This window comes from Triticum aestivum, chromosome 6A, assembly GCF_018294505.1.
Source record: "Triticum aestivum cultivar Chinese Spring chromosome 6A, IWGSC CS RefSeq v2.1, whole genome shotgun sequence".
NCBI classification, from domain to species: domain Eukaryota; kingdom Viridiplantae; phylum Streptophyta; class Magnoliopsida; order Poales; family Poaceae; genus Triticum; species Triticum aestivum.
The window spans coordinates 402,001,861-402,024,664 of record NC_057809.1 but is presented as its reverse complement, the minus strand read 5'-3'; the positions used below and the strand labels follow the sequence as shown (position 1 = coordinate 402,024,664).

Sequence of the window (22,804 nt, the reverse complement as noted above, 5' to 3'; positions counted from 1 at the left end):
ACATGTTCACGAGTTTTAAAAAATGTTCATGATTTTCAGAAAATATTCATGATTTCACGAAAATGAGAGTGATAGTGTATCTCGGTGATGCAGCAAAATGTGATCATGTCCATTGGAGTTTATAAGTTTTTTCTCTCATTGCAACGCACGGGCCCTTTTGCTAGAACAAAATATGTTCAATAATTTCAAAAATTGTTCCACCAATTTTTTTAAAAAATATTCATTAATTCGAGAAATGTTCATGGATTCAAGAAAATTGTTTCAAAAATATTCACTATTTAAAAAAATGTTTGGAAATTGTATGAAAGGTCCATAAATTCAAAAAATGTTTTTGATTTTAGAAAATGTTCAAAAATTTGTAATTGTGTTCATGGATTTGAAAAATGTTCACGATTTCAGATATATGCACAAGTTTAAAAAAATGTTCATCATTTCAAAGAATTGTTCATCATTTCATGAAATTGAGAGTGATAGTGTATCTCAGTGATGCAGCAAAATGTGGTAATGACCATTGAAGATTAAGATTTTTTTTCTCACGTTGCAACACACATGCCCTTGCTAGTAGCTAAAATGTCTTTATTATATTGTTCGAGACAAGTATACCATGAAAAACGTATGCGCTACGAGAGAGAACACGTAGCTAGCACACGAAGACGACACACACCGGACGTCACAAGCGACGTCTCAGCTAGCTTAATTGGCACGACTAACCCATGCATGGACGTGCATGGATGAGCGGGAGGGGTCAATCGAACTGGACGAGGGAGCTGTACACCGTGTCGGGCTGCCAGTCGGCTGGGATGACCTGCTCGGCGACGAGCGACCTGCCGGACTCGTTGGTGACCCGCAGAGAAAAGGGCCCCTGCAGCGGGCGGTGCGTGTCCAGGCGCCAGATGGATCCCCACGACTCCCTCATCGGCGTCCAGACCCCCGTCGGCTCACCATTGTCCGGCCGCGACTCCATGAGGTCCACCTGCGCCACGTCGCCGTCGCCGTTCTCGTACTCCACCAGGATGGCCAGGTAGTTCGGGTTCGACCCCTGCTCCACGTGGAACGTCACCGACAGCCCCGGGTACTGGCACGGCACCCTCTTAAACTGCATGTCGATGATGCCGGCGTGGCGGAGCTCGTCGTTTCGGCCGTCCTTGGCCATGGCGCCGAAGGCGGTGCCGCTGAGGTCGAAGTGGTAGCGGGCCACCGGGTAGTAGTTCATGTCGGTGATGATCACCGTCTCAGGGATGCCGGAGCACGCTGCGTGAGCCACGCACCTTATCTGCACGCAACGCAGCGCAACAATCCAAGATCCATCAGCTTGGAAAAACAAACGAAACGACAAGCACTCTACCGTCAGTGTCAAGCAACTGCAATGTCGGCCACAGTAGCTGACCTGGTAGCACGAGCCGCATCCCTTGCCGTCCTTGAAGAGCGGCTCGTTACCGCACGACGTCATGGCGTTGAACGGCGGCAGGTTCACGTTCTTGAACCCGCACGCGCCACCATTGTCGTCCGGCCCGGCGCCGCCGGGAGCGCCGTACCAGGTGGCCCTGGCGTCGAGCCAGCCCCCGCCGTCGACGTTGGTGCCGCTGCCGCCGCTGCCGGGGCTGGGGGTGGGGGTAGCGGGGGCGGGTGTAGGTGTAGGGGAGTGTCCGGGGCAGAATATGGCAGGCAGAAACCAAAAGCAGGCGCAGCAGCCATCGGCGGCGAGCAGGAAGAAGAGAGCGACCGCAACGGCGTAGGCGGAGGCCGCTGCCATCGCTTGCTTTTGCTGGTTAATGGCTTGATGCAGTTGGTGGGGCGCGTGTGAATTTATAGGCCGGCAACTCAAGTGCTAAGCTTCTTCTTCGTCTACCAGATCAAATCAAAAGGAGGAAAAGGGCGAGGGAATGAATGAACGGAGATGGCGGATGGAGAAAGGAGGAGCCAGGCGTGATGGCAGGGCCGGTTCACATGTGGACGGCGGGACTCGCCCAACTGGCTGCTATACACCATTACCCGTGATCACGGGATGCAATTCTCTCTGCTTTTAAAAATCATCAACCATACATACATGCTGCATTACAGGTGCTTCCTCCATGTATTTATGCCTGCAGCCAGCATATCACCATGCCGATTGCAGACCATAGAGGCATCTTTTTCTTGGCGTTTTGTACGGAAGTCGTAGCAATTACAGCCACATGACCCGTCTTGCAATCAGTGACGAGCTTGTGTATTCATGTACCGCGAAAATACCAAACTAGTGCTATGAAAATGCCCAGCTGAAAGTTACGTGCGCGTCGCCAGAGGATCAGGGCATGATACGAAAATAGGATAGTGGTTACGTACAAGATACCGGTGAAATGGTATGAAAACACGAGTATCCAGTGACATACTCCCTTGGTCCCATAATATAAGAACATTTTTGACAGTAGTGTAGTATTAAAAACGTTCTTATATTTTGGGATAGAGGGAGTACTAACGAAGCATCGAAATATCAGCAGAAAAAAGGAACATCGAAAGATACAATGTTGGATGTATAATAGTCAGTTCACCTTTTCCTTTAATACATGTAAATTCACAAATAGTACAAATGTAATTATCTGGATACAGTATTAGAAAAACTACAAAGTAGCTCTTGCATTTAGTAATTATAATGAAACCTCTTAAAGACATCTTCTTTGTGGTATTAATCCTTGAAGGTGAAATGCAATAAAACTTTCCGAAAGCCCTTGAATCACTCGTACAAAAAGTTGAAAAGTCATAAGCGACGAACGTATTTGAGGAAGATGGGCAGTGCAAACAAGTTGAATCACAAGATCATTGCCATAGTGTCGAGGTAAGATTTCAACAAATAGCCAAACCAACATAAGCAACATGACACACTAGATCCAGACAATCGACTCTGCAAGACACAAACCTCCATGACCCTTTTTTTTAACCAGAGTAATTTTTTTTTTGCAAAAATGACTCAAATCTATTGTAAAGGTTCATTAGAAGTACAGAGCATCCTAAACATAATAAAAATGACAACGAGGCCCCTGAACCACCGAACGACCATTGCTGTTGCCCGTCGACGCGCCGTTGTCGCCGCTCCCGTATCCGAGTTGGCCTAACCTTATCGACGACAGGTGGAAAGTCTTTGTGCATGTGCTTCTAAAGACCAACTTCTTGGAGCCGCCGTTGAGCCCTTGAACCGATCCAAAGAACCTGGCATCAGATCTCACCATCACATACACATGACGAGAAACCCTGACATCGACACCCCGAGGACCTGGCTGAAATCTACGTCGGCGTTCCATCTAATCCGTCGTGATAGATGAATTGGAGGAGGATCAAAGCATAAAAGACTGATATGAAGAAGAAGCGTCGCCATCCACCTAAGCGTCGCCCTGCATGGACTAAAAATCCTAAACTATCTAATACTCGGAAACGAGGCACTAGAATTCCTCTCCTAGCTACCGGTTGTCAGAGTGGCTAATGAAGGGGAGAAGAATCCACGAGCATGCCCATGAAGATCGAGGGGAGTTTGCCCTAATCAACTTGCGAAAAAAGGATGAGAGTAATTTTGTCCGCAAAAGCACAACCACGACTAATGTTTACAACGACCATAAAATTCTCACCTGCCGTGAACCAATGCCTTGGAAGCACAACCATTTTTATGGTTTTATTTTGGTTTGTTTGAATTTTTTTCTCTTTTTTTGCTTTCTGGTTTCTTCTTTAAGTTCCTGAACTCTCTTTTCTCATCCATGAGCTTATTTAAAATATGTGAACTTTTTCAAATTCATAATATTTTGCAAATACGTGAAAATTTTAAAATCTGTAAAAGAACTTATTAATAATTTTTTAATATTCCTGTTTTTTCTTCAGAAAACCAGGTATTTGTTTTGTTTTCCAGAACCAAAAACTACTGTTTTCCTAACAAAGAGGCTAACGAGCTGGCGAACGACTCGGGCAGCCGAGCGACGACCAAATGGGCCAGCTCAGGTGTCGCTCGGTGGGAGCGCTAGTTACGAACCTGCGCTGAAGTAGTAGGGGGGAGCTCCTATGTGCTGCTCTCTGCGGCAGACTGTCGACGTAACGCACAGGCAAATCTGTCGACTAGGCCGGCCCATCTCACTCGCGAACAGTAGATCACGCTGGAATAAAAAAGGATGCATTGCCAAGATTCGTACGCTAGACCCGCCGCTTCCGAGCATACGAACAGAACCAGTTGAGCTAGCTAGCTTTCTTGATTCCAGAAAAGCGCAAAACCTTAAGAAACTCAAACGCCGATCCGAACGTTTTCAAAAATTCAAACGCAAAACTTTTTTTTTCACAAAACGTGAATGTTTTATCAAATGAGAACATCTTTATTTTTTTACAAATTTTGAGAAAACTCAAACATTTTTCAACATGCAAACAAATTTTGGAGGCCCAAACAGTTTTCTAAACGGGAACATGTTTTAAATTACCCCACAAAACTGAACAGGAACAATTTTTCAAATTCCAAAACAAAGTTTGGAAACACGAACAACTTTTGCACGCGAACATTTTTTGAAACTCTAGAACAAAATTTGGAAACACGAACATTTTTTGAAATTTGCAAACAATTTTGGAAACTCTCGAACAAAACTTGGAAATATTAACATTTTTTTAAATTTGCAAACAAATTTTTAAACAGGAACATTTTTCAAACTACCAAAGAAATTTTGAAAACATGAACATGTTTTGAAAATTTGCGAACAATTTTGAAAATGCAAACATTTTCTTGAATCCCAAATAATTTTTGAGAAGTTGTGAAATTTTGAACAGGCACATAAAGAAAAAGAAGAAGAAGAAAAAAGAATAAATACAGAAAACAAAAAACAAAAATATAGGAACTGAAAACCAGTCAAAAACAAAAAAAAAGTTCAGGAACCTTCTAGAAGGTTCCCAAAACCAATAAAGACCAGGGCTCGAACCTTCCAGAAGGTTCACAAAACAGATGCAAATCTACACGTTAGCTATCTCTGATGGGCCGGCCCAGTGTTAGGTTAGGTGTTATCGCTGTGTGCGTTAGGTCGACAGTTTGACGCAAAGAGCGTCATATAGGAAATTCCGTAGTAGGGCGCTACTTGGCGTGCTCTTAGTCGTCATGGTGTGTCACGTTCTGTATGCTTTTTTTGGATTTTGTTTTTTTCGTTTTCTCTACGCATTTTCGGGGTTTTTCTTAGGATTTGAACAAAAAAATCAAAAAATAAATTGCACAAAAAACGTGTATTTTTTTCCTTCTGCAAGAGGCAGAGATTTACTTCTCGTGGATGCATGAATTTGCTTCCGTAGATGCACGGTCGTGCCTATCAGAAAGGAAAAAAATATATTTTTTTCGTTCCGTGAGAGGCACATATTTAGTTTTCGTGGAGACACGGATTTGTTTTCGCGAGAGGCACGGTCGTGCCTCTCGAAAAGGGAAAAACCTGTTTTTTTCATTTCGCGAGAGGCACAGAATTACTTTCGTGCCTCTCGGAAAGGGAAAAAACACGTTTTCTAGTTCCGTTAGAGGCACGAATTTGCTTCCATAAAAGGCATGGTCGTGCCTCTCGAAAAAGAAAAAAAACATATTTTTCTCGCTTCGCGGGAGACGCTGATTTACTTCTCGTGAAGGCACGGACTTGCTTCCGCGAGAGACACGGTTGTGCCTCCTGAAAAGAAAAAAAAAACGTGTTTTCTCTTTTTTTTCCTGTTCTGCTAGAGGCACGGATTTGCTTCCGCGAGAAAGAACATGTGTTTTTTCATTCCGCAAGAGACAGAAATTTACTTTTCGTGGAGACATGGATTTGTTTTCGCAAGAGGCACGGCCGTGCCTCTCAAAAAGTAAAAAAACGCGTGCCTCTTCGGAAAGGCATGCTCTTAGTTCGAGTTTTTTTGTCCGGTTTTACTCGTGAAAAAAAGTCCATCGAAATCTATCAACATGTGATCTAGTTTTAAATATCTCGACACGAGAAACCAACGATAAAAACGATTTAAGATTTAGATGCATGATTTAAGAGATAAAATATTTGAATAAACGAATCTATAAAAAAAAAACTCACATGTTGCCGTAAAGGACGTACATGCAGCGTGTCACTTTTCATAACCTAACAAGATAGGAATGTCTTTTAGAGGAAGTACCCATTAATTGTTTTTTTTGAGTTGAAGTACCCGTTAATTAGTGAATTCGACGCTGATTAGGACGAGGCCTCTGTAGGACACCTACGGGTGTCAAATTTATGAGCCTTCGCACAGATCGCAAACCAACTAGGCCGACCCATTATGGACGCAACGAAGAGAAATGGTACTGTAGCGGCTCAATATTGCAGCACCCAGTTCACTGTAGTACCCACACTATAGGTGACCTGCGCTGTAGAGCCCTTTTTTCTGTCGGTTTTTATCAAAACATTTCTAAATACACATTGAAATATTTTGTAATATAAGTTAAATATTTTTATAATGCATGCTAAACTTTTTGTAACATACGATACATTTTTAATACAGTGATTTTTAATATATGCTAAACAAGTTATATGTACATATTAAACATTTTTGTAATATACGTTGGACATTTTATAATGCATGATGATTTTTTTTTGTAATCTACGATGAATTTTTCTTAATATACGATGAATATTTTTGTAATACACAAAAACGAAAAACAGAAGAAAAAATAAACCATAAAAAGTAAAACCATTGTAAACAGGGAGCAACTAACCAAGAGGTACCCCTTGAGGGAGCCCCACAAGGTTCACTTGGCATGCTCTCAGCCGCTGCCACGTGTCACGTGCTGGGCTTCCCTGAGGTTTTTCTTCTTTTTTTCTTTTCCTGTAAGCGTTTTCGGGGTTTAGATGGGTTTTCGCGGTTTTTTTTGGCTTTTAGTTTTTGCTTGATATTCCCTAGATTTTGGATTTTTTTTTGAATTTTTTTGCGTGAAAAAACATTTTTTGGATTACATGATAGGCACAAGTTTGCCATGTATTTTCTCCCGGCAACCGTGCCTTTTAGAAAGGGGAAAATACATTTTTTTTCTTGCATGAGTGACACTGATTTGCGTGTTGAGGAGGCACAGGTTTACTTTCGCGAGAGGCATATTTGTTCCTCTCGAAGAAAGGAAAAACAGATTTTCTTTTTTGTTCTTTCACGAGAGGCACAGGTTTGCTTCCGCAAAAGGTACTCTTAGAAAAAATAGATTTTTTTTCATGAGAGACACAGATTTGCTTCTTGTGGAGGCACATATTTGGGTTCGGGAGAGGCACAATTATGCCTCTCGGAAAGAAAAAACATGTTTTTTTGGTTTCTACAAGAGGCATAGATTTGTTTCCGCGGGAAATACTATTGTATCTCTCGGAAAGGAAAAAACATGTTTCCGCCAACTATCTTTTTCTACAGATTTGTTTGGGTTCTTTTCTAAAAAAAGTTCACAGAAACCTATTAATATGAGATCTAATTTTAAAAATCTCGATGCGAGGAATCCAATGGTGAAAACGGTTTAAAATTGGATGCAAAGGTTCAAGTGATAAGATGTTTTGGTAAAACAAATTAATAAAAAAAGAGAAAACTTACAGGTTGTGACAAATGACACGCATGTAGTGCACCATTTGTCAGCCCAAGAAAGTTGGCACGATCTTTGCAAAGTGTATACCTTAAAAGTGATTTCACCGAAAACATGACAAAACAGTGTAAAACCCACACAAAACCACCGAAAAGCTAACAAACGCCGACATGGGCCGCGGCAGGAGCGGGCGCCCGCAGCCGTCGCGCCGCTTGGCTTGGTCTTCAGAAATATAGATGGACAATAAGTGTCTGAAACGTTGGCGCTCAGGAAGCTTTAAGTCTCCTTTGGTTTAGAGGATAGAAAAATTATTAGAATAGGAAAGTCATAAAAAATAAGATGACATGTATCTTAAATTTTATGAGTAGGAATATGAAAAAAGATGCCCTTTGATTCACATCATAAGATTTTTTACTTTTTCATTGAGTCTAGGCTAATGTTTATTTTCTTATGAAATGTGGAGGATAGAAAGAATTCCTCCATAGAAATAGGATTCCATTCCTACAAACCAAAGGGCTCTAAAGGAATTTTTCCTATACAAATCCTATCCTACGAAATTCCTACAAGATTCCTCCAAACCAAAGAAAGCCTTAGCTCTATCGGATCATCTATATCCACTACTATTAAACAATCAAACAAGAATTTATTTACGTGCACCCTGTAATTAGCCCCACAACAACCCACGACGCAGTTAACACCACATGATTTGTCCCACAAATCTCAATCTAACGGTCATCGTTGATCCAAATGGCTCTACGGTGTGGACTTGGCAATTTCCAATGACTGACCATACTCCACCGATGAAACCATCCCACGTCCCCACATCCCGCATCGGCACCTCCTACAATCACGGGACGCATGCAATCTGAACTACCACCAGTTAACCTCTCTCCATTAATTAGCGCTCACCTCTCAATCTAATCAATTCACGTACGAAACCTCCATCCAATAGAGAGAAACCCCCAAGAGCATGTAAGCCCGCCGATGTAAGCGAGACGCCGCCGTCGGGAGCCCGGATGCGTGAGGAGCCCGTCGTTCAGGAATCCAAAGCAACGCAGGAGGGAGGGAGAACAGGGCACGCAGAGAAGAGGACACGCCCAAGCTGGCGGTGCGCTCGCCCGGCAACACGCACGCGGCCTGGCCCTGTCCGGCGCCAGCGGCGCATGTCCCCAAGGATCAAGGGACGAACGCTCCCATGAAAAGACACGTCATGGTCTCAGTGTCGAAGAGATCAGAAGTACGCACCGATTGGCTCGCTGGCAACGCGCGTGCCTTGGGCCTGTCCCGCAAAGGCGCGTGCGCCATGGAAGGCACATGAAGAGCTCACATACAGCTGGGTGATAGAGCCACCCGTGTATGCTGGCAAGACACGGGTGCTCTCGCCCGGAGCCAGAACTCATGTACGAGAAGTAGCAGCCATGACAGGACGCGAGCCACCGGCGGCGACGCGCGAGGAGGAGTTGTGCTTTCTTCCGGGCGACATAGGCATTATCCTATTTGTCATTACAACACAACAAGTGATTCAAACGCTCATGTTCATGATGCATCAATATGCGAGTTTTGATTTTTGTTCAATATGAGAGAATACTGGTTTTCTCCTTTTGTTCTTATTTTGCACCACCCATCATCCTTATCAGAATTTGCTCCACAACATGGTGGTTGTGCATGCTTACAACGGCACGATGATGGCAAGGAATCTGAATGTCACCTCTCTTTCTCACTTCAGTTTTCTGAAGCTACATGTTGGCCAATTGTTATCTCTGGAGTACTTCATCTATGTGCGCTTTTGTAAGAATATTCCAATGTGTGATTGCTACCAGTTCTACTGAAAATCACAAGTCTCCGATATTATTGCCACTTTAGTGTAAAAATTTAGATTATTTTCCTTGTACACATTTGTTGTTCAGATGTTAAAAATTAGTGATATTCCTGCTATCTTATAGGTTACTCTTGGCGTTGTGACTGTGATGCATGAGTATTCACAACTATAATTCAGCCATCGTTTACTATGAAAGAATTGGCTACAGGAATTGCTTTGTACTTATTATCAGCGTTTAACCACCAACGATGTCTTTTGTAGAGCAGGTCTCACATTAATTCTCTAATACTTGGATATTGAGCACAACCCTTCGATATCTTGAGTTATTGTTTTCACCCATATTTGAGCTGGCAAGATCATTCCTTGCACGCTTACACCTTGATGATATGTACCCATGCATTTTTTATACAGCAATAAGGAGAATTCAAATCTTTTCCGGTGGAAACAGTTGGCTTATTTAATCAGACGCACTCATTGTATGTGATTTGAATACGCTGACAAAACATTTCACTTATTTTTTCAGGGATTAGGTACCCTTTTTGCTGGTTAAAGTCAAAAATGTCTGAATAGGTACTTGGATTTTTTAAGGGGACAACCCGGCCTCTGCATCATATGATGCACACAGCCAAGTACTTGGATTGCTTGTACAAGACACATCTTATTTCAATTAGTATATATCCATAGTTTCAGATTGCTAGCTAATAAAACTAAGTTGCAAAGTAAGGTACCATGTCATATATGAGCGTAATCTTGGCTATTTTTTGTTGTTATTTTCTTACATTGACAATAAGTACAACAAATATATTGCAACACAAGACATGCTTACGAAATGTGTTTACTGTGAAAGTATTATCGATCTCCCATGTTGTGTGTTAACGAATGAGCAACCTAAATGCCTTTTCAATTACGAATGTGGATGAAGGGGTGTAGAGAATATAATCTTGGTGAAGACATTTCAACAATGTTGTACAAGTAAATTTGTTGGACTAGAGCAATAGCAAATTTTATTGCTTCGTTTCTATATTCCCTTCCAGATGTATTTTACACGTTATCAACTTGGAATAGAGGATATCTCACAATCAAATTTGAAGTTACTCTTCCTCACATTTTTTTTGGAAGATACTCTACAAAATTCATAACATGGTTGGGCATTGTCCAATACATTATGTTTAATTTTCTTCACCATTATATGCTCTTTATTTGTGGCCGCATTCCTTATACCAATTGTTTATTCATTTACATTTTTCCTTGTAATAGTTCTATGAGCTCTATCGGACCGCATGTCCACCATTGATTTTCCTTTGAAAAACTTCTCATTGTTGCCCAACTTACATAATGATAGCGAGCCAAATATGGTGTCTAAGTTTATCTTCAAGCATGGCGAGTGTCTTTAGTTAGATCTTTGAATTCACGCTTGTTGTGGTTTACTTGTGCAGAGGTGCTATTCAAAGCTAACCTTTGAAAGGAGCAAGACGTGCATTGCACGTGCAAGCTTACTAATACATACAAACAATCTACCTGGCGTCAGATTACAAGAGTGCAGTTAAAGCTATACAGGAGGGACCTCGGCACTATATGGATCTGTGGCGCATGAGACCAAAGGGCGCTCTAGTTATTTTACTTTTTGTTTTATTAGACATGAGTTTAGAATCTTAAATGTCGAGGGTCACTGTCGGTGTCAAAACCGGCGGATCTCGGGTAGGGGGTCCCGAACTGTGCGTCTAGGCCGGATAGTAACAGGAGGCAAGGAACACGAAGTTTTACCCAGGTTCGGGCCCTCTTGATGGAGGTAAAACCCTACGTCCTGCTTGATTAATATTGATGATATGGGTAGTACAAGAGTAGATCTACCACGAGATCAAGGAGGCTAAACCCTAGAAGCTAGCCTATGGTATGATTGTTGTATATGGAGTTGTATATCCTATCGACTAGCCTGGCCCTGGTTTATATAATGCACCAGAGGCCTAGGTTAACAAGAGTCCTAGCCGAATACGCCGGTGGGGAGAAGTCCTTGTCTTGATCGCCAAGTCTTGTAGAATCTTCCATGTATGTGGCAGCTGTCCGAACTGGCCCATGAGTATACGGCCACGGGGGTCCTCGGCCAATCTATCAGATCGGAGATGACGTGTTGAGTACCCCCTAGTCCAGGACACCGTCAGTAGCCCCCTGAACCGGTCTTCAAGTTAGGGACGCTCCTCGATTCTTCCGAACCGTTCTTCATCTTCGGTTGACGGTCTTGAAAACTGGTTCAACAAATCTTCTCATCTTCGATCTTGAGGATTGCCGAAATGCATTCGGCGAGTTTACACGTCGGGTATCCGAGGAGCCCATTTAAGTTTTCGGCCATTATCAATGCCTTGTTATTTTTATGCCACACCTCGGGTTTGAAGTTGTTCCCGGGAGGCAGTGTCCTTTTGCGTCCGAGCTCCAACGCCGGACTGCATTCGAGGTATCTTTTGCGGCCGAGCACCAATGCCGGACCGCTTCCGAGCTCCAACGCCAGAATGTATCCGAGCTCCAATGCTAGACTATGTCCAAGCTCCAACGCCGGACAGTGTCCCAGCTCCAACGCCGGACTATATCCGAGGTGTCATATCACCTTGGTTCAAAAAAGTTGAAGGAGTTTAGCCGAGCTTAATGTCGGAAATGCCCTCTATGGAGCCAGCCACTAGCGCCCGAGCTTTATGCCGGACTGCTTCCGAGGTGGTGCACCACCCCGACTATGGGCCGATTTTTTGTCAATATTTTTTATTATTGCAATTTATTCTCTGCCGAGATATATGGCCAGTAGCCCTCAAGGTGTGTATCGGTCTAAAACCCGAGATGCACATGAAGGATGACGTAAGACCGCTGATCCCAGTAGCCGCTGAGACTCAGGTTGATTTGCAAAATCGGTCTGAGGATCAAGTCCTAGCTCGGCAGAATACTTCGGGACAGAAAAAGCGGCGTGCTCAGTCCTCGAGACTCGAGTTGGGTGCGGCCGACCAACCTGAGGATCAAAATCTCCTTGGAAACTGTATTGCACTTGAAATTTTCTGTATTGAATAGGCAATGCAGTAACCCCCGAGACACTGGTCGGGTGGCAACACCAGATCAGGGGATCGATGTGCCCCTTTAATATTTGTAAATAATGAGCCCGAAGCCCAGTAGCCCCCGAGCCTTAATGCGGGCACGGGTGGCCGAATTAAGGATTGATATCCATAGTAAAATCACAAATCATGTGTAATGACTCTATGTATCCAAGTACTTTACGTCATTAATGCTCGGATCCGCATTGTACAAAACTTTGTTGACCGACCATCGGCCTCCACCTCCTCGGCCAGTAGCCGAGGAGTGTTTGTCCTACTTTATAAAGCCTTTATGAGGGCAAAGATTTACGACAAACAAGGCAATCTGGCCATACGGTTTTATGGACAAAGGTACGCAGAGAGATATGTTATATTACTGTTTAACATAAAAAATGTCTTCCAAAGAAAATAGTCCCGCTATCGGTTCCTTTCTTTGGGTTGTCATGCTAAGCATGATCATGCAGCCTCAGCTCTAATGTAAGAGCATAATATCGAGGATTTAATTTGGGAGGCCAGTTAATAGCCCCCGGTAGTGTTCGGCGACAGTCGAGGTCAAGCCGTGAACACTTTGGCCATTGTTATGAATGACCCGTCATTTAACACCGTCATCGGATCACTGACCAGTTTACGCTTATTGTGATAGTCAATTTTCGGCTTTCTCCACTGAGGTGCTTAACCATGTGAGCTGGAAGCACAATCGCAGTGGTTCTTCCTTTGCACACCTAGCCGAACAAAGCGGAACGTAGGAGGCAAGCGCAGGAGCCGGGCAACCCAACTATTGACCGAAGACACAATTCGAAACCGATGCATATATAGCAATATCCGGGAATGTTTTTGCCGAATCTCTAAAGGTGTCCGGCGTTGCCCTGCGAGACTAATGCTGGAAAAGTACAAATAGTTTAAAAGTGCCAAAAAGCTTGGAAAACCAAGAAACGTTAGTAAAAACATGACGTCCGAACAATATCAAGTGTTCGGTGCCAATCCGAAAGTTGGTCTTAGAAAAAAGAAGTGCTTCTGTCGTGCTTTAACATGATACATCCTATCTCAAGACTTCGAGCGGGTCAGCCTACGGCTTCAACCTCCTATCCCGAGGGCGGAGTACTTCTCGTCAGGCCAGTTTAGCAAACTAAACTCTAGCGGCTTTGAGAGAGAAATTAGGCTCCCCGGCTAGTGACCGCACACTCGTGTCGAAAAAAGGAGTGATAAATAATAATAAAACTTTGCAACGACTACGAAGAAGAACACTTATTATAAAACGGCTCAAATAAACTTAAGAGCCCCCAAGTGACTTGGGTAGAAGAATGATTGCATGTACCGAAGTACTTATATCATATCTATGTTCAACCGAACTTTAAACGCGTCTTAACCGACCGTCAGCTTCTCCCTCTTCGGTCAAGGACCGAAAAGTGTTATGTACTCCATCGGTCGAGAATATCGACGGTGTTTCCAATAACCAGGCAATCAAGCCATAAGGCTGCAACAGACAAAGCGCGCTTAGGGAACTTATGCTATATTACCGTGAAGTGTAAGAAGCATCTTCGAAGAAAATAGTACCCCCACCGATACCTTTCTTCGGTGCTCATTGTTATTATGAGACTTGTGCAATAGAATTTTTGTACTCATGAGTTCCGTTGTGTGCCGACCATCATTCAAAACTATAAGAGCGCTAGCTTTCGGCTTCACCCAGTCTGAGGTACGGCTCGGTTGACCCGCGTGACAATCATAGAGGTGCTCCCTTTACTCCCTAGCCGAACAATCGAGAACGTAGGGGTAAACACAGGAGCGAGGTAACCCAGCTTGCAAATCGCTTAAGTCAATATGGTGCATATTGTGGCGTAATACACGAACAAGGAATGAAGTCGTACAAGTATAATCATATGCACCAGGAAAAGCTTCATAAAGGAAGCCCCCAAGTAAACGGGGTATTTGAATTTATGCGTCACAAACAAAGTTTGGACAAGGAAAAATTTTTACAAGCAACTTTTTTCCAAAAAAGTATAATGCTTGGTCGAACCGAGCACAAATTAGAAATTAAAGCTTTGAGCATGAAAGCGACTTAGCTGGTTAATGTGTTCGGTATTGATGACGCAGTCCGAGCTTGATGCGGGGCAAGGTTCCATCCCCCAAGCTGGTCCCGAGGTGGCGGAGCGGAGAGCTCGACACGCCGAAGTGGTGACATAGCATGGTCAATGCAGACCGGCAGAGTGACGCCGAAGTCCCCGGATCATTTTCCTGTGCACAAAAAATAGTGCAAACCGGAGATAATAGTAATAATGATAATTTTTAAAAAATGTTGCATAATAAATAATTTATATAAAGTGAGGAATAGAAGAAATATGGCCTGGCGCCGAAGTCAATGTCTTTGCAGGGCGTCGGCGTGATGTAGTAAAGGCGTGGCAAAGCCTGAATTCACAGGTCGGTCCGAGCTCCGGATGCGGCGTTCGCTGGACTATGTATGGAAATTGATCGAACCACCACGCGACCATCGTTAATACGGTCACCATTTGATAGACCTGTGTACATATCATGGACAAACCCGAGTAATAATTCCTTGGAAAAAATGAACCCAAACAAGCAAAAAATACTGGGATTAATAGCACCTGGTTTATTTGTTGTAGCAATCTGAAGGAAGATGATTCCCAAAATTAGGACTCGCTCCGCACACCCATTGCCTGATGGGCGATAAAACGACGGCATGGTAATGCTGGTAAAGGTTGACTCACCGAGGCAATGCCCTCAGCCCAGCTAACATGACGGAGCTGGTCGGCTAGTGACGCCGAAGCGTCCGGAGTAGGTTGATGAAGAGATGGCAAAGCCCCCAGTCCAGCCGAGATGTCGAAGTAGGTCGGCATGATGGACACCAGTTTGAAGAAGCAATAGTGCGGCCCTGTCGATGCAGGTCGTGACGTGGTCGATGCTGGCTTGATGAAGCGACCGTGCGGCGATGCCGGTATGCCCGCTCCGTGTAATCCGTGGGGAGGCGATGTTGATGATGATTTATCCTTCACTATGCTGGACTCTTGTTCGGCTTGCCGAGATGATGATCCGAAGAAGTTGAGCTCGGCTAAAGTGACGGCGTGTCTAGTGCAGGTCGGCAGCCGTGGAGTAATATTGCCGGACTGGTTTGACACCAGCATGATGTTGAAGATCATGTTCAAAAGATCTTAAAGTTAGTGGGGTGTGTTCGGGAACAAAACACAATACCCCATACAAAACTTCCTTCAAAAGGGATGTCCGAAATCCCGTTCATAAAAAAGATGAACTCGGGTCGGATTCGTTTTCGCGCAGAAAATAGATCCGAAAAGTGATGCACTAATCGGAAAGTTCCCGGAGTTTGGACGGTCGGATCGAGCTGAAATTTTGAGAGGTGGTAGATATAGGAATTCCACAGCCGATCAATGGTTGGATCTTCCAAAGGACGTCCGAGCTAGAAGCTGGACACCACGCCCTAAACTCATCCAAATTCCCATCCAGATTTGACAGGGCTCCGGTATATCGTGGATTGCCAGAGATTCCTCCATCGGAACTCGACGAAATTTTCCAGGGTTGTTATAGACCCAATTCTGCACAATTCCACCAAAGCGATCGTCAAAGCGATACTCGAGGAGGTGGTGGCGGCAGATACGAGTTCGCTGTCCAAAAAACAGCACGGTCGCTTGAGGGCAATGTTGACGTTGAGCCCCCGAGCTCCATAGATAATTCCTCTGTGATCTTGATAGAGATCGGAGTTGATGTTTGATGAAGGCCCTCGTCCGAACATGGTGATCCGAACACGGGGCGAAATTCTTGGTCGAACCAAGGTGACCAGTCGAACTGGTGACGAAGATGCCGAAGTCGTAGTTGATCTGCAGGCGAGCCATCGATCCTTTTGTCAATCACACAGCAGAACTCTCAATGAAAGCACCAATGTCGGTGTCAAAACCGGCGGATCTCGGGTAGGGGGTCCCGAACTGTGCGTCTAGGCCGGATGGTAACAGGAGGCAAGGAACACGAAGTTTTACCCAGGTTCAGGCCCTCTTGATGGAGGTAAAACCCTACGTCCTGCTTGATTAATATTGATGATATGGGTAGTACAAGAGTAGATCTACCACGAGATCAAGGAGGCTAAACCCTAGAAGCTAGCCTATGGTATGATTGTTGTATATGGAGTTGTATATCCTATCGACTAGCCTGGCCCTGGTTTATATAATGCATCAGAGGCGTAGGTTAACAAGAGTCCTAGCCGAATACGCCGGTGGGGAGAAGTCCTTGTCTTGATCGCCAAGTCTTGTAGAATCTTCCATGTATGCGGCAGCTGTCCGAACTGGCCCATGAGTATACGGCCACGGGGGTCCTCGGCCAAATCTATCAGATCGGGAGATGATGTGTTGAGTACCCCCTAGTCCAGGACACCGTCAGTCACAAATTAGCAAAGCATGTTTTAACTCTGGGGACCGGTCGCTATATTTGGTTAGGTCACCCTGAAGATCTTTCTTTTGTCTTTATAAATTGTGTGACGATTTAATAAAGTTTTGAGAATTTGCCTAAAAAACTATCTGACACGTGCTAAAAAAACACTATTTGACGCATGTGAGCGGCGTATGAGTCTATGGGATTGGCCAATTGGGACCTCACATCTTTTTTTAGGGTATTAGGACCTCTCATATACAACTGCAGTTGCTGTTTCTCAAACCCTAACTCTCCACAGAAAATACATACCAGTTGGATTCGTATAGTCAGTCCAATTGGCGCTGGGCCTTTGGCAGGTGGTGGTCGAGGTGATCAAATACCAGACTCATTTCAGGACGAAGTCACTAGTTAAGAATTACCCTTTGCAAAGGTCACTTGATCTTCTCAGACACATGTCACTTCTTTTTTTCCGTATATTTATTTATTCAAAACATTTTGTTTCTTGAACCCGCATCCAATTTCCGAACCGTTTTAACTGTTGGATTTCTCGTGTCGACGATTCTCAAAACTAGATCCATGTTAATAGGTTTGGACGAACATATTTTTTACAAAAACCTGGAGCCGGAAGCACGTTCCCCCCTTTCCAATAAGAACTATGCTTCTCGCAGAAGCAGATCTGTGCCTTCATCTTGTAGCCTCCTCCCGATACGCTCCCGCCTCCTCCCGAGTTGCCCCCGTGTGGCGGCCGGGAGACTCCCAGATCCCATCGCCCGGCCTTCCCTTCTCCTCCTCCTCCTCCTCCCTCGCCGCCGCCCGAGGGCACGATAGGGCGAAGCCTTGCCGTCGCTGGCGGCGGCGGGGATTCGGGGCCCTCCCGCTCGTGAGGGGCTGGCGCGGGCCGGCGCCTCCGGGCCGGAGCGTGGTGTTCGGCCGGACGTCACGGCGGGGGGTGGCGGTGCTCCGACGATCCCATACCCCCACGGCCGGCGACTTGAAGGTCTGGGGCGTCGCGGTCGTCAGGAACGGCGGCGGCGCGGCCGGATCAGGGCCCAGGCGTGGGTTTGGTCTCCGGGTCGTGGTCGGCGCGGTTACGGGTGCGACACATCGGCAGCTGGGCGGATCTGCGGATTCCATCCTTGTTTGGTCCTTGTCGGCGCAGGCAACTCCGGGGGAAACTCTAGATCTCCTTGGGATCGAGCGATGGCGGTGCTTTTGCGTCGTAGTCCCTTTTCAGGGCATCATTTTGGAGTTTGCTCCGGTTGAAGGGACCAGCGACGCCGACGGTGCACGCCCGGTGGCGCAAGTGCCGATGAAAATCGCACCGACTCCGGTCATGGCAGATGATGGCGGCGTCTTGGATGTCGTTTCCTTGTCGAGGCATCATCGTTACAGTTTGCGTCATCAGGCTCGGGATGCTTCGAGGGAAACCCTAGATCTGAGTCTCCCGGATCGCACGATGATGGCGTTCTATGTATCGCTTTCCCTCCTGGGGGCATCATTTGGAGCAAGTGATGGATGGAGGTGGCAAGAGGAGGAGCGGTGTTACATCTACCGCAAGGCCGACGACGGATCACGGCGGCATGGCGCTGCAGAGTTTCGGCGATGGGCGCGCGTGGATGGACACATGCAGGATGGTGGCGTTGTCTGGCATCGTGGTGGCGTCGACGGCAGGCCTGGCAAGGTTGATGCAGCAGTACAACACTGAAGATGAATTGGTGGCAGGTGGCAGGTGGCCGCGACGGCCTCATACCCGGCAGGCGTCCTGGTTGAGGAGTGCGCCGGACTGGTGGGTGCCCATACCCGGTAGGCGTCCTGGTTGGGATCTCAGGTCTTAGATGTTAGGTTTGACTGTGAGGTCTATTTGGTATTAGGCTCAAACTATCAGCATCCCTTCATCAACTAGATAGGAATAGCGACATATGTTGCCTAGACGGTGGCTTTAGTCTTACTGTTGTATGACTTTGTAAGGTCTTGTGAATAATTAATAAAGTGGTTGCATGCATCGTCCAGATGCAGAAGTCGGGGGTCCTCCTCCTTTTCTAAAAAAACAAAAAACAAATTTGTGCTTTTCGTGGAAACACATATTTTTTCTTTTCGAGAAGCATAACTATGCTTCGTGCGGAAGCAAATATGTGCTTCTTGTGAAAGCATAATTTTTTTACGAGAAGCATCGCGAAAACAAATATGTACCTGCACGAGAAGCCACTACTAGGGAAAAGGCTATACACAGAATTTTACCAGTAGCGCTGTACAAAATCAAGCGCTGCTGCTACTTAGTAGCAGCGCGCGTAAATAAACCGCGCTACTGCTATGACTTTAGCAGTAGCGCGTACTAGCGAAAAGCGCTGCTGCTACGTTTGAACTGGGCGCACATGGCTAGCCCAACCTAGCAGTAGCGCGTATAATGGCCCAGCGCTACTGCTAATCGCTATAGCTGCAACGTGTATTCCAGAACGCGCTATAGCTAACATAGTAGCAGCGCCCTTTCTGGAACGCGCTACTGGTACTTCTGACTTAACCACGCGGTTCGTCCTTCCCCACGGCCACTTCATCCCTCAAATCAACTCCACTCTCGCCGCCGTCGCCCCTCGGCCGCCGCGCGCTCTCCCCACGCCGCCCCCGACCCCAGATTCAACGCCGGCCCCGCCCCCGACCTCAATGCCGCCCGGGACGCCGCCCCCGACCCCGACCTCAACGCCGCACCGGACGCCGCCCCCGCCCCCCCGACCTCAACGCCGCCCCGGAGCCCCGACCACGACCTCGACGCCGCCTGCCCCTCCCTCGTCGCAGGCACCCGAGGTGAGCACGCCTGCTCCTCCCTCTCCCCTACCTCTGCCTAGGGTTTCTACCTCCATCAAATTAGTTAGGGTGGAAACGAATCGGATGCGGATGCGGCTCAAATGAGTTAGGGTTCATGTAAGGGTGGAAACGAATCAAATTTCTAAGATGAATCATAAAACGAGTAAAATTTGACCACTTATTTCACTTTATAGTTGGAACAAGTTAGTAAGAACTAGTTAGTAAGAACTAGGTACTAATTAGATACTAGAATATTTTTATTTATAGTAAGTTTATTTTTAGTAAGAACTAGTTGAATTAATAGAACTAGTTAGTAAGAACTTGTTGCTATTTTTTTAGTTAAAGCAATTTTCCCGCATCGACGTGGACGATGCCTATCCTGCATCCTCGTCGTCGAGTCGGCGGAGGACGACACCTGCTTGACCAGATGGGCCATGTCCGGGACTGGGCTCCGCCGGGGTGGTACTGGGAGGCGCAGGTTGGTGAGGAGCCAGCCTGTCGTTGCCCGAACCTTCTTTGGTGGCGGTCGCGTGGGCCAGTGACGGTCCAGAGGCTCGAGGACTCCACGGAGGTGGTGCGTCACCGTGTCAGTGAGGAGGACACGCACGTCCGTCGCTACTTGTTTGTGTTGGAGCACATGTTCTCCAATACCTGGCAGGTTCTCCAGGGATCTCACTGGAGCTATGATCCCGTGATGGTTCCTTCTCTGTGGGTGTCCACCGCCCGCGCCGATACCCGTCGTGTGCTAGGGTTTTAGTTGTACTAGTGATGTTATATGTATGACACTATTCGGGATGTATTAGTGATAATATTCGACGATGTACGGACGCATGAGATGATTTACTTTTGCTTATTGAATGCATGCTAATTTGAGTCTTATAAGATATTTTGAAATGTATATCTTGTGTTGCTCAATATCCAAGTGGCCGGTCATGTTTGCATGTTACACCTCCGAGTGGCCTATGTTTTGCTGGAGTGTTGATTCATTTCCGTTCCGGCAAATTTCAGGCGCTCGATATATCCTATTTTAGCAAAGGTCATGCCGGATTTTTCCGTGAATTTTGGCATGACTTTTGCCAGAATATGTAGGAAGTATCTAGTGCCCGGATTTGTGTGTTGAGTATCCTGGTAGTTGTCTTCTATCGATTTTCAATTAATGTTTTAACTATGAACATAGGAAATGTCTGACGACAAAAAGGATTTCGGTATTTGCAAATACTGTGAAGACGAGCGCGGCCTATGCGACGGAATCTTCCTAGATGATGATAGGCGCTTCAGCATCAAGCTGGACGAGAACTTCGAAGTGGATACAGTAAGTCACAACGACAAGTCTTTTTTCGTAATTAAGCATGACATCTGCTTCATTTGCTTGAACTTATATTTTTTTACTATTCTACTAGCGTATCCCCTGCCATGCAAGAGTTTTTGTATTGGATAAGATAGGTTTCAGTCATACTACGGAGGTAAAGAAAGTTTATTTGAAGACCGAGCATGGTTATATTTTCCACGCAAAATTATACAATTCAGACGACTACACCTATTTTGGATGCAAAACATGGCGAGCACTATGCAAGACTTATGCATTTCAGCCTGATATGGTTATCACCTTTGATATTCGTCCGGAAGATGATATTGAAGGTAATACCGATATCTGGGTCGATGTGCAGACGCCTCTAGTTACACCAAAATGTAAGTTTCTCAACCATATTTATGTCTTTAATATTGTTTATTCAAAAATAGTTGACAACTAATTTGTATTGTCAGCTTATTTCGGTGCAAGCAAACATGTCCAGCGCTTGGTAGACAGGACCTACTACTGTCCCGGGGCTGAACTAAACTGCGAGGAGCTAAGTCATTATGTTTTATGGCTTGAGGATCTTGATACCGTCAAGACAAATTTTCTTGCTGAACTTAGAAATTTTAGTACTGAAAACGTGCGACCAATAGTGTTCGTCATGAACTACGGTCACATCTATTTAGGAAGGACGGTAAGATTTTTACTATTTGTCCTCAGTGCATCTTTTCCATACATTATTTGTGAAGCTAAACTTCATTGCTAAGTATGTGACCATACGATGTTCTTCAACAGGGACTCCCGATGAATGTTGTGCCTTATGGGATCGAGACTAAAGGTACCATGAGTATTATTAGCTTACGGCCAAGATATCCTACATGTTACTTTAGTGCATTCAAGATCAGCGATGAATGCTTAATAGTGCAAGACTGGACCAGATATGTGATGGGGGAGCACAGACAAGTACTAGGGGGCAGCAAACAGATGTGCTACCCAAAATTAGGAGACAGGTTCATCTGCATGCTCCAACTTGATCAAGGAGGAGAGCTACACATGTTTTATGTTGTTTTACCTAAGAGAGAGCAGCAGGAGTGATTAGCTAGAAATGAGTTTGAGGATGATGATGTGCTACACTATTACTATGATGATAAAATAGCTAGTGTTGGTGGTAATGATTGATGATTATTATTAGCTAGTGTTAGTGGTGATTAAATAAATATTGTTGGTGCTAATGATTATGATGATGATTAAATAGCTTGTGCCGGCGGATTAGATTCAAGTGGAGGCAACATGTGGTGCACATCGAAAGTACTACTAGTCCAAACTAGATCAAGTTTGGATTAGTAGTATACTTTTGACATGCACCACATATTGCCTCCACTTGAACCTAATCCATCTTCATTTGACACACTGTTATGGACATAATGATGTAAATCTCATAATTGGTATTGTACCAATATTTGTACGATGGCACATAAATACACTAAAATAAAAAAAATAAAAAAACAATACTAGTAGCGATGGAAAGAAAACACGCTGCCAGTAGTTACATTAGCAGCAGCGTGGGAGTGAACAAGCGCTGCAGCTATTTGTCCTAGCAGTAGCGCGTGCGGCACGCGTTACTGCTAAGCAATAGCTGTAGCGCCTTATTAGTAGCGCGCCTACCCGCGCTACTAGTGAGCACAAAACCAGCGCTACTGCTAGGGTTTTCCCTAGTAGTGAGCATTGCGTATATTTTTTTCTCTTTCCCAGTTGTGTCCTCCTCACAGGACAAATCTGTGCTTCTTGTGGAAGCATGTTTTTGCCCAAAAAAATACATTTGTGCTTCTCACGGAAGCAAATCAGTGCCGCCATGAGAAACAAATATGTGCTTCGCGTGAAAGCCTATATTTTGGCCCCAAAACACATACGTGCTC

At 45.1% G+C, this 22,804-nt stretch overlaps 1 protein-coding gene across 1 annotated transcript; it reads right to left on the bottom strand.

The window, feature by feature from the left end:
• Nucleotides 1–484: 484 nt before the first annotated feature.
• LOC123130669 (expansin-B7) lies at nucleotides 485–1,961 on the bottom strand. The gene is made up of 2 exons (XM_044550500.1): nucleotides 1,388–1,961; nucleotides 485–1,273 (listed from the first exon to the last, which is right to left on the bottom strand). Exons 1-2 carry the CDS (start codon nucleotides 1,751–1,753, stop codon nucleotides 746–748), a joined length of 894 nt encoding a protein of 297 aa, XP_044406435.1. The 5' UTR covers nucleotides 1,754–1,961; the 3' UTR covers nucleotides 485–745.
• Between the last annotated feature and the right edge of the window lie 20,843 nt (nucleotides 1,962–22,804).

Excerpts from the sequence above, each read along its gene's own strand:
- LOC123130669 (XM_044550500.1), bottom strand. The coding sequence starts at position 1,753 with ATGGCAGCGGCCTCCGCCTACGCCGTTGCGGTCGCTCTCTTCTTCCTG. Across the intron at positions 1,274-1,387 it reads GATGCGGCTCGTGCTACCAG|ATAAGGTGCGTGGCTCACGC; the intron begins GTCAGCTACTGT and ends CGTTGCGTGCAG.